The sequence below is a fragment of the Chamaea fasciata genome, unplaced genomic scaffold (assembly GCF_029207755.1).
Source record: "Chamaea fasciata isolate MVZ Bird 193981 ecotype frontalis unplaced genomic scaffold, bChaFas1.0.hap1 SCAF_11, whole genome shotgun sequence".
Classification (NCBI taxonomy): Eukaryota; Metazoa; Chordata; class Aves; order Passeriformes; family Sylviidae; genus Chamaea; species Chamaea fasciata.
This window is the reverse complement of record NW_027094096.1, coordinates 17743112-17759745: the sequence shown is the minus strand read 5'-3', so window position 1 is coordinate 17759745 and position 16634 is coordinate 17743112. Positions and strand designations below refer to the sequence as shown.

The window sequence follows — 16634 nt, the reverse complement described above, 5'->3', positions numbered from 1 at the left end:
GACTTGAACTCATTTTTAGTGATGACACTTTCTGTTTGCAATACAAGTTTGAATCCTCTGGTTACTGGCACACAGAGCTTTCCCACTATCTGTGCTTCAAACTCAGTGTGAATCCCTTCATTATCAGAGGACAGATTTTTAATGTCCTGTAAACTTATGGAGAACTGGTAATAATGGCCAGGATTCTGAAACTGACTAAAAAATGTAGAAAGTAAACCAAGGTACATGAAGCTTTCAATTAGGTTACATTTTTAAAAAGTATATAAAGAATTGAACTTCCATATTTAATTTATTTTTAATATAAAAATTTAACGTTGTGATTTTTAAAATTATTTAATTGTAATGTGAGTTTTTAGGCACTGTGTCATTAGTGCTCACTTGGTGAAATGGGCTTTTTTCCATTTACTGGAAAAAAAGTTTGAACGCTCAAGGCCAAATTTTCAGAAATCACATGCAGCAATCTCATCTTCTGATTGTATCTTTAGTCTGTAACTAGACTTGGTTTTGCCTGTGTAAACTGTGTGTACTGGCAGGCAAATTTGAATTTACAACCACATTTAAATAATGCTTGTGACTAAAATGCCTGGAACATCTTACCTATTGTAAGTACATACTATATATCCAGTCTAACCTATTGTAAATATATACTCTATACTATTGTAATTATATTCTATGTAACTGTGTAGTCTAACCTATATGCAACACTCATAATCTGAATTAAGTCATTCTAAGGGGAATCACTAAGTATGTTTTTACAGTTCTCAAGGCAGATGAACCTGACTTTCACTCATCTCATGTCCAGAGAGCAAGGGCTCTCACCTGGTGTCACTCCAATCCAGATCTCCTGATGGACACCAGCAGTTCCCTGACTCAAGCTTCAGGAAAAGTACCTTGAGTACAAGTGATTCCACATTTCAATACTGAGGCTTGCTGTAAGCAGAGAGATGTGCCGTTGATCAGGGATCAGTTTGATACATCTCAGCAGGGCAAATAAATGAGGTGCAGGAAAAGGGCAGGCATTTATGAAGAGGGAGGGACAGAGGGAGGGAAAGGAACCAAGACAATGTGGAACTCAGTCTGCAGACAAAACTGGTGGAACAAGAAGCAAGATTACTTTTTCCCAGCTCCTGTACCTCCTTTTGATAGAGACAGCTATAAATCAGCTGATAAATTAGCTCAGAAATGCTAACAGTAACTCAAGGTTTTATAGTCCTGATCATTTTTTTGTTAATTGTAGAATTTTTCAGGCTGCAAAAAGCTTGCAAGCAATTCCCTCCTGGACCAACTCCTCTCCCATTGTTTGGAAACTTGGTGCACTTGAAATTTCAGTTTCGTCGGGATCTTCTGATGGAGGTATTTCTTTTAATATACTCTTAATTGGTTATTTTTAGCCATGACTTTAAAAAGTGTGATTAATTGAAGGTTTTAAGTTTGTGAAAGTTACAGACCAAGTGTGGACATATAAAGATCAATTGATTCCTAGAATTGAGTCACCTTCTTATGTGGAATATGTTGTCTTCATGAGAAACTTAATGCTCTTAAGAATCAAGTCAACTTGGGGACAGAGTTTATGAGTTGTTATTAAAGTTGGAGAATACCAATTATCTAAAATTATTCTAATTCTGCACTGCTAAGTGTGAAGCCATATCCACTGCAGTGATAGCTATATCTGCTATCCCTATGTGATACTTTTTAAAATTCTCACTGGCATTGCCTAATTCTATCACATAGTGGGTAATATGGTGCAGGTATGCTTGTGGTACAGGAAGGGGATTTGCTCCCCATCTTCCAACAGCTCCTGAAAACTGTTTGCCACTTGTTAGTGACAGGTGCAGTAATTCCTCCAATGGTTTGCAGATGGCCTCTAGTTCAGGTGGATGCCGAAGAGCACACACAGGCCAATGAGTGCAGAGCAGACTCAGGCTGTCATGCCCTAGCAGGGAGAGGAAATCCAGAATCTAAATAAATATGAGGAGAAACAAGTGTTTGATGTGATCAATTGGATGTAATTTTTGTGGCACCTAAGACACTGTCTGCCACCTTTTTTGTATAACTGTGGGTGTGCTGGAGCAGAGTCCATAGTTATACAAGGATTTTTTTCACACATGATTGGAGTTCCTCTGCAATACACCCATCCCTGCTTGGGTATCTCTGCTGAGCCCAATGCTAAGTGCTCTCCTCAGTACTGTGGGGAAGGAAACCTTGGGCTCAAATGTAGCCCACTGGCACTTCATGGCTGTTGGCCAATTTCTGCGTCCATGTCCTCTCCTGGAGCATGCAGATGGTGCAGGTTTTATCAGCTTATTTCATTTTGCAAAGGCAGGACTCGCTGGAGGCACAGAGCCCCAGGGTGGTGCAGAGTGTGGCTGTTCAACTAACAAGGTACAAAATGTTGGGGTTGGAGGCAATGCAACATAAAGTACAAAGTTTTCTTTCTTTTGCTGCAGGGTTGCTGCAGAATGTGCTTTGAAAAGAAAATAACTTCTCCCCAGGGTAAATAAAATTGGCTACTAAAAGCCTTCTCAGCAAAACGACAGCTTCTTCCTGCTTCTAGCTACCGCTATATGCATGGGGATGATGTTTTCAGCACAAAACTGTCCACTGAGCTGGTGAATAGCAGCTGCAGCTGCAGTGTCTGTTCAAGATCTATATTCGGGAATTCATCTGTTCTTTTTCTGGCACCTTTTCCACTTACAGCTGGCAAAAACTCATGGTAGCATGTACACTCTGTGGTTCGGGTGGGTCCCAGTGATTATACTGAATGGATTTCAAGCAGTGAAGGATGGCATGACCACACACCCTGAAGATGTTTCTGGGAGGCTGCTGTCACCTTTCTTGAGAGCAATGGCCAAAGGAAAAGGTGAGATTTTCCTGCCATTAATAGTGTAAAGGAATGTTGACTTGAAAACTATTCTACCTTGTTACACTCTACCCTCCCATTCAGAATGATCTTCCATCACATACTTTTCAAGTCCTCTACTGGCCTTTGAGAATATCTTACTGTTTGCCATGGTGCCTTTTGCAGTGAGCTTTCCCTAGCCTAGGAAATGCTCCAGGTTGTTTCTATTTGACCTTTTTGCTGTGTTCAAGATGTTCCCAAAACCAACCCAAAACCCAGCAATTAATGCACTGTTGTCTCTTCCAGGATAGAAACAGAGCCCAAATGTCCCTTATCTTTGACCTTCATCATCTCAACCTACAACCATCACATTAATTGATCTATATCTCCACAAACATACCCTGTCCTGAACTCTAGTCTGTGGAAATTCATCCAGTTATTCCTGTCTTGAGCGTGATTACTTGAGTATGGCTAAAGCAGATCTCCTAAAATGGCATCTTAAGGTGTTTCAGTGGTTTTTAAGACATCAAGAAATGAAGGAGTCAGAAAATCCTTAGATTGCTCTTTTCAATAATTAACTACATTCAATATTAAGAACAGTGGTCTAGTCATAGTTTGGGTATGTTTGGCTATGATTTTTGGTTACGAATAATTTCACCTAAAGATGCTTGTATCACAGTGTATTCCCTGATTTAGTCCGTGTATGTTACAATATTTAAATGAATTGTTCACGTCTATAGAAAATATTAACATGGCAGGAAACACCCTCAGGTATTATACTTGCGACTGGTCGCAACTGGAAGCAGCAGAGACGTTTTGGAATAATGACTCTACGCAATTTGGGAATGGGGAAAAAAGGCCTGGAGCATCGAGTGCAAGAGGAGGCCTCTCACCTGGTGGAGTTTTTTGTGAACCTAAAAGGTATCTTACCTGCTAAGAAATCGGACACTTTTCAGTCTGGATATGGATCCATATCTTCAGAATGCAAACTTACTTACCCCTTCTAGGTGATATATCCAAACTTACCAAAGCACAAGAGCAGGTAGAGCCTAGAATCACAAATATTTCTTTCTTATATAGCTCTTCATACATCTAGTGAAGCTGGAAACTTCTGAAATTCCACCTCCATGGGCTGATAATTTGTCTCTGATAGATTGTACAATGACACTATGCTGCTGAACTGCACAGCCAAAACATTCTCAGGCTGCCTGCCAAGGGTAACTGAAGAGTATTGCAGAGACTAATAATTTCCTTAAATTTCAATGACATTGGGTTCCCTGCATATTTTCATGTCCACCTGGCTAAGTAGCTATTGGCTAAGCAACTATTGGCAAGAGAAACAGAAAGTAGGAGGAAACTTCAATGGATTATCAGGTTAATCCTAGAGTCCATGACAGGATGATTTCCATCCAAATCACTTTTTGTGAATATCTGTTTCATAACTTCAGAAAAAATTATCAGACAGAGGTATGATCTACTGCTCACAGCTGAGACTGCAATAGTTTCATTATATTTACTTTGCAGTTCCTGTGTGTCTATTCTTCTTCTTAAACCTTCCCACATTCCTCCAGGATTTCATTGCAATTAGCTTTTTTACATTTTTGAACGTGTCTGTCACTGACTTCCCTTAGTTCATCTCTAGTGGCACTACTTCCTTCTCACATTCTTTCTTTTCTTCCTCCTCACAGCTGAGGACAGAAGATTTGATGTGATACCCTAGAACAGATCTTAGCTGTACAACATTTTTTCACAGGAAGGGCTATTAAATTGTTTTAGAGCTATGAGGAAACAATTTAACAGTGTCCTTTTTTTCAAAGATTATGTTTTATTTTCATTAATTCATATTAGTGCCACATCTCTCTCCTCATTCACACTCCAGCTGGATAAAGACTTCATTAATTCTTTAATAATATCTAGTCCTACCTGTATAAGAATCACCTGAAAAAAGCACTGAGAATGAATTCAAATTACCATGTTTGCAGGAAGACCTGTGGATCCTTCTTTCCCTCTTTTCCATTCTATTTCAAATGTAATTTGTGCTGTGGTTTTTGGATATCACTTCTCTGATGAGGACAAAACCTTCCATGAACTGATCCGTGCTACAGAGAAAATATTCAAGTTTGTAGGCAGCTTTGTTCATCAGGTGAGTAAATCATATGCTGATTTTTTCTGAAATAGGTAGAAAGTAAAAGAGCAGATACAAAAATGGGTGTTCACTAAATACAGAGCAACAGGCAAATGCAGGCTGGGAGCTAAGAAGTGTCCTTGGGGAGGGACCTTATGACTGCATCCTTGGTTTAAAGGCCATTTTTAGGAACTCTCTTGGGCTTTTTGTAAGCTTAGGGGCTTTAAGTCCTTTGGTATTTCTGAAACTATTAACAGAAACCTCTAAATTTAATTTGAGACTGGAGTTGGTAATATATTTGAATTCTGCAGTGCTGCTCCTCCCACTTTTATTTACTTCTCTCCTCCAAAAATGGGTATTAATGAACTCTCCTGCTTTTTATCACTCTACAAATCATATGCTGAAAGTTTTCTTTTTTTCCCCTAACACACAAATGATAAAATATTTATTATTAATCTTTCCCTTACTGTGTTATAGCTCACCACCCATACATTGCAAAAACAATACATACGTTCTCTGACAGTCTCACAATCCAAATTCTATCAGAGATTTTTTTTGTAGCTCTTTCCCACAAAACACCATAAAGACCAACTTTGCACTTGAAGCATGTGAAGTGCACTTGAGAGGTTCCTCATGAATTAGACTTTGTGGCTTAGACCCTTAAAGAGAGACAAACTGTGTGTAATGGGGAATGTGGATGATACAGCAAATTTAATTGGCATTTGAGTTTTATAGGAAAAGGCAAACTAAAATGCTGATGTGGCAGTAAAGCTACTCAACAAATCTGTCATATGAGACTCGTACTATACAATTTTCCGTAGCTAAAAATACAAAAGTAGATTACATTTGTGGATGGTCAAAACCAGGAGACCTTAAGATACAGAGGAGGTTCAGGATATCCTGTTGCAAGAGTTTGTAAGCACTGTGGACTGGAGTTCTGAAAATGGAAAAAAATGTAATAGTACAAAATGAAATTACGAAACGTTTTAGGAATTATTGAGATTAATTAATAAGATTAAGTATTCTAAGATCACTTATTACGAGTTTAGAACATTTCAGTGCAAAGGTTAAGAGGAAAGAGATTGGTGTAAACTAACAGATAACAGGGTAAAAAAGGCAAACAGGATTTCAGGGCATTTCCAGCACTATTTTCCTTTGAGATCCAGTGAAGTGTTGCAGTAGGTTCTGAAGTGTAATAATCTGTAAGACATATTCTAGGGTCTTGGACATCTTTTGTTGTGATACTGAAGGGAAACAAAGGTGGAGAAGTGGTAATGAAGTAACCTACAAAGTGTCACTTAAATTTAGAGAAACTTTGCTTGTTAGGTCTGAAAGAACAAGGAGAGGAGATAGAACTGCTCTTTGCTGGGCAGGGTGAAATGGCAGATGCTGCACAGACAGAACTATCCAAGAACAAGGACAGTACTTAGAGCTGACAAATGTGTGTGTAAATACACTCAGGAGGCTAAGGATGTAATATTGTTAACCATCAGAACAAATATTGCTCCTTAGCAGTCATGAGGACTCTGACTAGAAAAACTAAGTTAGCCCTTATCTTAGAGTGATATCCAGACCGTAATTCCTTTTGTGAGCTCAAAAAATTCCAGCAGTTACTTGAGGCTGCAGACGTTATAATCTTAGTAGCCCCATGGTCTCCAGAAAGGATGTCCTTACATTTTGAGTGTGTGGGAGCTGGGGTCTCCAACTGTGCAGGAGTGAGGTCATATAGTGATCTTCATTAGCCAAGTGAACTTAGAGGCATGAGCGGGGTGTTGTCAGAATTGCCTTGACCCCTGGAATTGTGTCAAATTACTATTAAAACTTTCCCACATGACGGCAGAAGTCTGGTCATAGCAATGCTAATTTATTTATTCCACTATCAACATTTCTGGGCAGGACAATTCAGACCTTTGGTGTGTCTAAAAGCAGCTTTATCAGTGACAGAGAATTCATGTTACCTCTTGTGTGTCACTCCCGCAGATGTATGAAATCCTGCCCTGGCTGCTGTGTCGCATCCCTGGGCCTCATAAGAAGGCATTGGATTGCTATGATTTCCTGAGTTCTTTTGCAAGGAAAGAGATCAGAAGACATGTAGAGAGAGGGATACCAGCTGAACCACAGGATTTCATCGACTTTTACTTGGCTGAGATCGAGAAAGTAAGTGTTCATTCTGGCTGATCATGCTGTTACGAAGTATAAGGTCAAACAGACCATTAAATCACTCAGTGTGACCCTTCCACCATAGTTTCTTACATTTCATAAGCTTCTTAACATGAATACAATATCTTGGGACTTACTAACTCACGTGTCTGAGAAAGGCATTCCAGTTTTGTATTTTGGTTACATGAATGAATTACCATCAAGTATGACAGGAGGAGAACCCATGAACTCTCATCTGCTTTCCATAAATATCCATGAGTATACTTCAATCCTGTAATAAATATGAGAGTTTATTCCTCTAGACCACAACTTTGGTAGACTACCTCATCTTCTACAGCAAGGCTCATGTTTACAGTGGGATTAAATACACACGCACAAATCACTGCCCTGAAATAGCAGGCACGCCTCTTTGAGATCCAGTGTGTGTGCTCCAGCACTGGCTGTCCTTGTGCCACATAAGTGTCTGGTTTCTCCCTTGGCAGACAATCATTATCCCCCTGTTACCTATCAGTTCCCCACTGTTTAGGGCATGGCTGGCTTGGCCCCTATATTCAAATTGAACAGCCTAGAACACAATTTCCCAAACAATGCCATAATCAGCATTAATCTTCTTCCCCGCCCAGGCTATTGTTTTCCATAGTAGGAGGTGACTCTGAGCTAGAGAGGCTCTGTCAAGAGCACCATGGTTTCTGCTTCAAACTTTTCAGGAAGTAAAAGAAGCACCTTTTTCCAAGGGTAGATGAAATTTACATAGTTTCTACCCCTGGTCAGAAACTTTCAGCTAGTCAGGCTGCTCATAGTGTTGGCTCACGGGCTCTGAAGGGAGCTGATAAAACATCTTACACTTAGTGTCTGAATAAGTATGACAAGATTTACTAAAATAAGCATTCTAGAGGCAAGGATACAGCTTTCTCTGGTGTTAGTGCTGCAATTTATTGCCATCTGTTTGTTTGAAAATGTTTTTGCCCAATGTATTTTCTCTAGTTGTATTTTAATTTTACTCCCTTATTATTCAGAAGGAAATACATGGGTACCTCTTGCCCATCAGATCACATTTATTCTGAACTGAGAAAAGAAATTACTCTCAAAATGATCTGTTGAAATCCATTAATTCAGATATGTTTTCCTTTGGCATTTGCCAGCACCATTAGACACCAAGGCCAAGGAGTGACATGTTGTAGGGCGCTTGCTTATAAGTGCACTCTAGGCTAACTGCAAACTTGTAGTGTGCTTTGAAGTTTTTGTGATTAAGTCATCAAACATAGAATTGCCTTTTTATGATGAAAGAATAATCCACCTTAAGAAAGACAGCAATACAGACTTACTGTGCCTATTTGGGAAACTACTAAATTCTTAGTACATATCAAAAACTGTGATTTTGACTACTCCTTGTGCACATGCCACCTGTGGAAGTCTCACAGCCCTAACACAGAAGGCATATAGGATAACCAAATTTTTCTGCTTTAACTTCAACTTTTATCATCATCTACAGTCTAAAGAGGGGGCCAAGCCCAAGTATGATGAAGAGAATTTGGTACATGTCATAAATGATCTTTTCCTTGGTGGATCAGAGACCTCAAGCACTACATTGTACTGGGGACTGCTCTATATGGTGGTGAATCCAGACATCCAAGGTGAGAGTGGTGGGATTTTCCTGTTTATTTTTATTATCCTATACTAACCTCAGGCATTAAATAATACTACATCACAGGGTATAAACCTAACATACTATGTTGAAATAATACATTTTTCTGTTGCTCCAAGAAGAGCAACCAGCTAAAGTATTTCATGCATTTTTCTCCTCTGAAGTGGTGAATATTTCTCCACAGCAAAGGTGCAGAAGGAGCTGGATGTTGTTCTGGGTCCTTCCCAGTTAATTTGTTATGAGGATCGGAGAAGACTGCCCTACACAAACGCTGTGGTTCATGAGATTCAGCGCTTCAGCAACATTGTCTTTGTTGGCGTCCCCAGACTGTGTGTGAGGAGCACAACACTACTGGGATTCCCTGTCAAAAGGGTACTGTCTTTTCAGCATTCTTTGACAGAGAGGCATTCAGTTTTGTAACCAGTCTTCCATCTATAAACTACTCTCTATTAAACTCAGGAATGTGGTGCCTGGGGAACAGATACTATTTGTGACTCCAGGAATGAAAGAAGCCTTCTACTTAGCATGTAGGTGCTCACACAGCTGATAAGACCTCTGCCAGGGAAGACTCAAGTTCCTGCCCATCATCAGAATTGCAGAGACCAGCTCTGCTTGGCAGGGGTTGGACTGAGAGGAGAAACAGGTTTGCCAAAGCACTGGTTAAGACATCCCTGCCCAACTTGACACTTGCCCAAATGCCAACAAGCAACACTTTTATCCATCAAGCATAAACTGATAGGTGACAGGCACTACTAGCTGGAACTGAAACAACCGTTTCTTCTTTGCAGGGCACCATTGTTATACCAAATATAGCATCTGTTCTGTATGACCCTGAGCAGTGGGAGACACCTCGACAGTTCAACCCGGGCCATTTTCTGGATAAAGAAGGAAACTTTGTACCTCGAGAAGCTTTCTTACCATTCTCAGCAGGTAAATGCACTCACAGTTTGAACTGATCTGACAGATGAGATGATGAATGCAAAAGTATAAGATTATGGTATTTTACAGAAGTATGAGATTATGGTATTTCTTCAGATAACATCTTCTATCTCTACTCTTTGCTGCTTTTAAAGAACATTCCTGGCTTGCTTCTGCTGAAGGAGAGGCTTCTGTGTGTATGACCCCAAACTGCTCATAGGACACTGTGGTAGGAATCCCACCTGAATCCACTTCTGAACCTCTCAGGCTGGCTGTATGCTGCAGTCATACACAAGTTTTGTCTGTAGTATTCTTCACATGTAGTTATTTTCCTGAGAAGTAATTTGTCTTGTGTGTACTGGAGTTAATTGCAATCCCTTTTAAAGAAACAAGATGAAAGAAAAGCAGAAGGCATCCTAATAAACACAGGATTACGTTCTTGCTTAAGGAACTGAAAATCCGTTTGAAAAGAAGGAAACAAGGTAACAATGCATAGACAGTTAGTAATCATACCTAGCAGTAATGTTCCTGCTGTCTGTTTTTGTTTGTTAATAGTCACTCAAATGTGCATACAGAAGTGGTTTCTAAATTCAAATGGCTTTTTCCCTCCTTATATTTGTCTGCTATCTGGAAATGTGGATGTAATATTCCCCTTTTGTGCTTACACCATTGATGCCAAGGAATGGGAATCCTGGGAAACAAACAGTAGGCCTCATGCTTTGCCTGTAAAGTGACCAAGGCTCTGTTCAACAGCATATGCCACTATTAAGTAATTTTGCTCTGCTGATGTTAACTCATTAAAGCATGTGCAAACAGCTGGCAGATGTTTTGTGTATGGTCCTAAAGTTCAACATCTTCTAGAAAAGCAAAATAATTTTTTTTCTGTCAGGTCAAGAAAGAAATTATGTTGGCACCTCATGGGTTTTCATTGAAATTTTCATTTTGTGTCTCCTAATCTAGGACGTTGGAGGGGATCTTTTTGAGAGGGAATTCACATAGTTTTAGTTCTGTGACTTTCATGGTACCCTCCTTGAATAAAACAAACCCCACCTCTGCTTTCAACAGGAATGAACTAAGTGATCGTGAAACTGAAAAATTCCTAGATACTCACTGTCCTTCTGTTTTCCCTCTGCAGGGCACCGGGTGTGTTTGGGGGAACACTTAGCAAGGACCGAGCTCTTCATTTTCTTTGCCAGCCTCCTGCGGGCGTTCACCTTCCGGCTCCCTGAGGGCGTGACTAAAATCAACACTGAGCCCATTTTTGGGGGCACTCTGCAGCCCCACCCCTACAGGGTTTGTGCCATTCCACGCTAGGCTTCAGCAGCCACAGGCCAGCATGAGATAGCCATCTTTACCTACGTGAATTTCCTCCCAAGTGTATAAACCTCCTTCTGGCTATTGATATTAGTCTATCCCAGAGCTATTCAGAAAATGGATACAAGCCAAGATCCAGACTAACAGTATTTTTTTTTTTTTTTCGTTTGCTCTGGTCTCTGCGAAAGTCACAGATATTCTCACAGGGATCTTGACCACATTCTCTTCTCCGAGAGCACTTGAAACCAGTTGCTGTGGTTCCCAGCTGAAGCCATGCTGTGTCTCCTTGTCCTAGTCAAGCAAAATCATCCTCATGCTCAGTCCTGAGCAAACCTCAGGAAAATTCAAGAGTATCTCAACAAGACCTGAGTAGGTGCCATTTCTGTGAGTGTCCTGATGACCTCAAGGAATGACTGTGGAAAGCACACTATTAAAGCTCTCTTTTGGTTTTATTTTCCTGAACTTAGCCACTTATTTTGTCAAGAGATTGCAAAAAAACCAAACCAAACCAAAACCATCACCCAAATCCCAGGAAACACATTAGAATGCAGGTGCTTTGACATCTGAATGTGACATTAAGTATCTCCCATATGCTAGGTGAAGTCATTCTAAAGTTGAAGAAAGAAACTTAAATTTGCTCTTTACAATCAATGCAAATGTGTGACTTTGCAGGCTAATTATAGTTATATTACACTGTCAAGTTGTTCGTGTTTTATTTTTAATGATGTCGAATCACACTCATTATCAATCCTGCTTGGACAAGGCATTGAATGTGAGATGAGAGTCACTGTGCCTGTGAGTTTCACTGCTAACTCCATGACAGAGGAATGTAGAGGCTTTGGAAGCCTCTAGGGGCTACCTGAACACTCAGATAGTCCATTTTCTCTGTGTCCTTTACTTTTTTCATTGCAACCCACACCACACTTCCTGGTCTCCATTCAACTCTCCTTTGCCCTCTTTCAGTTCTTATTCCCACCCACCCTTTATCCATATAAACTCTATTTCAGGATTCACCTTGATATGATGACATCAAGGTTCTCTCTCTTTTTTTTTCTGCCCAAGTATTAGGAGAGGAATCCATGCTGAGCTGAAAACAATCACCAGTGTGTTTTCAGAAGGGAGCTTGGAAAATCTCATTTAATTGTTCTTTAAGGGTCCAGATTATAGAAAGAAGAGCACAGTAACTATGGAGGGCACACTAGAGGTGATTTAGTGTAAGAAACGACATAAATGACAATGTGATACAGGAATTCTAAAATATCTGTTATTTAAGGTAGCTGCTCCTTGGCACTGATTCAACTCAAGAGTAGACGGTTTGAGCACATAGCTGGAGGTAACAGCCAAGTTCATCTGTAACTTCATTAAAGTGAAGTGCCGGAGAGTTCTTGTATGCAAATCACTTTTGGAAAGGATTCAAACGTTGGAGTTGAGTAGAGCTGCCTGTAAACACTACTGTAAACTTAGCATCAAATTTGTATTGAGGACCAAAAGTACTTTTATGTTGTATTTTATGTTGTAATACAAAGTATTTATAATTAAATCATTATGGTACATCTGAACTTCCTGAATTTAAAATGTAGGAGAACGTTACTAGAGAGACGTGAGAACTGACCAGATCCTGGCATGCCTTGTAGCTCTGGCAGTGGGCTGGTCCAGCACAACCCAGCACCGGCGGGTGCACAGGGCTTTCACAAAGCAGCAGCTGTAATAAATAACCCAGCCTGTTACTCCATGCAGCTTATGTTCCAGGGTCTACACACTCCTACTCAGCCTCCTTTCCAGCTTTATCCACGCTTCTCCTACACCCTATCCACCCACATCTGCTCCTCTCCAGTAAACCTGCATCTTGATTTAAAAGACAGATGTCTGCCAAGCAAGGCAGGAACCTCCATGTGGTAATGGTGGCAGGAGCGGGGAAAAGGTGCCCCCCTTGCAAAACAGGGAGCAGCTGGTCTCAGTGTCACTCTGGATGGTGAAACGGGCTGTAGCAGGAACCTCAGAGCTGGAACAGCAGAAGTGAGCAGACACGGGGTGACAAACAAAGTATAACCAAAAGCCCTGAAGCGGTGGCAGGAGCAGTGGGGCTCCGGGCGCATGCCGGGAGTCCAGCTGAAGTGTATCCAAAACCCCCGAAGTAGCGGCAGAAACAGCAGGGGCCGGTTAGACTTGGGAAGAGAGAGAAGGTGGAGGGAGGTATGTTGCTTCAGGTTTTCCCCTGGCTCTCACCTCTCCATGTGACATCCCAGGAATGGCAGCTCTCCCTCTGGAGAGCTTTCAGAGCACCTCCTGGCATCTAGATCCTCCTCCTTTACTGTGTTCAGTGCTATGGACAGCTTTGTGCTGGCTGTTTTGAAACATTTTGTACCATGTGTGGAAAATTAATTTCAATTAATCTCTGTAAAACTCACAGCAATGTCTGGAATCTTGCTGAACGAGGTATGGTATATTTGCAGGGATGGTGCAAAGGGATCTAGCATTAGGCTTCACTTGATTTACCATCCTCACTGGTGATTAAGAAGAGCTGAAGAGTCGAACATGCTTTGCAATGTGACATTTTAAAATTTTTCTAAACTCCTTTCAGAACTCTTAGAGGAAAAAAGGGGGTTTATGGGTCTGACTGAACATAAAAATGAAGACACAATGTAGAAAATAATTCATAGAATAAAGCATATACAAATGTGGGCACAATAAAACACAGGAAAAAATAGTCTTAAATTATCTGGGTCATTCTCCAGGATGCTCTGAGGAGCCAGTATAAATCTGTATGAATGATCTGTTAAGGTGATTTCACAGAGCTCATATTAGCTGGAGCAAATCAATGGCTTTATATGCACGTGGAAACACATCTAACAGAAATGAATAAAAAAATGTGGGTTTCACTGTAGATTTCTCCTTTCTTCAGAGACATCCACAGGAAATAAGGCAATCAGATTTAAAAAACACAGCAGTTATGAATCCTATCTTTTAGATTAAACCACAAGGTTTTAAAATTTCTTCTTCCCCTTCCTCCATGTACTGAGGGGAATAATTTGAATGAAATTTCCATTCAAAATAGCTTTTACAATTTCCCCCTTGGGGAAAGAGGAAAGTCTCAGTAGGAGCTGAGAGACTACAGTGTGCTAGGTGAGAAATAGCTGGTGGGAAAGTGTCATATATTAAACAGAATTCATCTCAGCAGCCGCTGCCCTCCTGAAGGTTCCAGAAAAAAAAATTTTATAAGGAGTGAAGCAAAATGCTGGGAAGCAGAGAAGCCTGTTTCCTACTGCTGGAGTAAAAGGAGTCCAGCTTTTGTCCTGATAAGCACAGAGGATAGACAGGGAGCAGCAAGGAGTCAAGGAAGCATTCAGCAGCTCCTGTTTTAATTTCCTCAGCAGCAGCGTCACAGCTGTGCTGAGAAAAGGAGACCAGACCCCCCAAGCCAGCTCCTCTTCCCACCACTGAAAAGAGACTGTGCTGGCTTCAGATAGCACCAAAGCCAACATGACATCTCCAGGAAGTTATGCAGCTCGGGTATTTAAAGTAGCTAGCAGATAAATGATAAAATAATCTAAAGATGCCATGTAAATAAAGGGTGTTATATGTGGAATGATTCTGTATCTGTAGCTTACTTTTGTGAAAACAAATGTTACTACCAGAGGCCACGGAAAAAAGCACGGATTTAGGAGAAACTTCTAAGACTCAGAGGGAATGGTGCTTTAGCTATGTGCTGCTAATCAGTGTCCTGAACCATCATCATCTTGTCAAAATATACCTCTTGGGAAAGTTAAGTAGTAGATCTTACAGCCAAAATATACCTTGGATACTTGAGTATGTTGAGATCTTCACAGGAAGGTTTTCAGTTGTCAGGAGCTGGTATGTTTTGCACATTCTTTGGTAAAGAAGGAACACACGACTGCTGAATTTTCTGGCGTCACCAAGGGCACTATCCTGCAGGATGGCAGAGGAGGACAGTGGTGGGGGAATGGGGTTCTATGAACTTGTCCTAAAGCTTTTGCTGATATAAGAAAATCCCATGAAGTGTTCTGAATTCAACTGATCAGCAGATCTCTAACAGAAACACCTGCCACTGGAAAATTTCCAGCTCTATCTTTTGCTATCATTCAAATCTTTTTAACACTGCCTGTGAGACAGGGTGCTTTTTCAGACACAAAGAGACAGAAGCTTACAAGACACTACTACTTTCTACCACTCTTCACATTTACTTGGTTTGGAAAATCAAAGATTCTGCTAACAATTGTTTGCTGAAGTCATCTGGAGTTGATGACTGTGTATGTTGTAATGTTGGCTGTACTCTAAACTCACTCCTCTCATGACTGAAGATTAAAGGCAATGGCAGCTCTGCAATATGACAAAGACAACCTGGTCTGGGTCCTCCACGTCCTCTTTTTGGCAGGAACAGAAACCACGGCGACCACTTTGCACTGGGCACTGCTCCATATTTTGACTTATTCCAGAAAACATGGGAGACTAATGAGGTCGCATGCAAAACTGCTTAGATTGTGCTTTCTCAGAGAACACACCAAGGCCATCACAAAATAGAACATTTGTAAAACTGCATCCAGTTGGAAATTCATACTCTCTGTGAACAGATAAACACACCTGATTTATTGAGAATCATGGGCTCACCCAAGCCCCTTAGCTTCATCTTGCTGGCTCGTACCTTGGCAAGGAGTACCCACTCTTTCTTCCTTTCTGTGGGAGTCAGGATCAAAGTAGAGGGAGCCGGGCACGCAACCAGCCTGTGAGATAACTGGAGATTACAATGGCTCTGCAGCTGTGCTGTGAGCACAACCAGTTCCCCAGGCCTCTCCCAGGGTGGTCCTGATGAGACAACAGCCTTGACAAATCGCACATTCACTGAGAGGGGAAACTCCCATCCTTAATATACAGCTGCAACACAGGATCAAAGGAATACTTTCCTTACAGGCCGCCAGTGTCCTTCACCAGTACAGCCTTCAGCTGTGGCAGACCCCCTGAATGTCCTCCAGATTCCTGATGCTGAAGATTCTCTCTCAGAGAAAGGTTTTATCTGGGGGGAAAAAACAGTACTGGCAACTCCTGGGCTCTTGATAAGTATTTTGCAATGCTTCATTGTCTTTCACAATGTTTCTGAGGAATAACAAATTCATTAGATTTGTTTTCAGTCTTCTATAAAGTTCTCCCGTTATTATGTCTCTCCATTCCTGAGCCATCTATACACTTTATACCTGCAAAATCTTATTAGGGCATTAGCTGAGGATGTTTTAGTGCATTAGAAGGAAACAATCACCAGAGAGTGTAATATAATTTCTGTACAGGGTAGTTATCTGTTTACTGTCACTGGAGTGGTTAACAGGGAATGTATTTGTGACAGCAGCAGCCCAGGGCTCTATGCTGCAGCTAAAAAGATCAGTGAGTCTGCCAAAAGGGGTGGTCCTGCCCACTTTTGTCCTTGGCCACGTTCTCACTCTGCTCAGTGAGGCAGCAGCCAGCAGGTCAGTGTGTTCAGACTGCTGAGACAGCAGAAAACTATTACTGAAACTAAAACTGATAGGCTTTCCACCGGATCAGCCAGATGAATCCAGGCACTTTATAGCTCTGTGTTGCTGGATTCAACCCTGGTGAAAGAGAAAATGAGGGGATGGGACTTCTTG

The 16634-nt window shown here is 41.0% G+C and overlaps 1 protein-coding gene across 5 annotated transcripts; it reads left to right on the top strand.

The window, feature by feature from the left end:
• The first annotated feature begins 846 nt into the window (after positions 1-846).
• LOC136295377 (cytochrome P450 2J6-like) lies at positions 847-12596 on the top strand. Of its 5 annotated transcripts, XR_010722651.1 has the most exons (11): positions 2015-2382; positions 2698-2860; positions 3611-3760; positions 4822-4982; positions 6945-7121; positions 8617-8758; positions 8954-9141; positions 9558-9699; positions 9843-9916; positions 10074-10169; positions 10823-10848. XR_010722651.1 is itself a non-coding variant. In XM_066193876.1 (10 exons), the coding sequence occupies exons 2-10, from the start codon at positions 1348-1350 to the stop codon at positions 10999-11001; spliced, it is 1308 nt and encodes a 435-aa protein (XP_066049973.1). In that variant the 5' UTR covers positions 847-932; positions 1238-1347; the 3' UTR covers positions 11002-12596. The 5 variants fall into 5 exon arrangements, 4 of the variants coding, with proteins under 4 accessions (XP_066049973.1, XP_066049971.1, XP_066049972.1 ...); XM_066193876.1 differs by lacking the exons at positions 2015-2382; positions 9843-9916; positions 10074-10169 and adding exons at positions 847-932; positions 1238-1353 and having other exon boundaries at positions 10823-12596; XM_066193875.1 differs by lacking the exon at positions 10074-10169 and having other exon boundaries at positions 10823-10832.
• The last annotated feature ends 4038 nt before the right edge of the window (positions 12597-16634 follow it).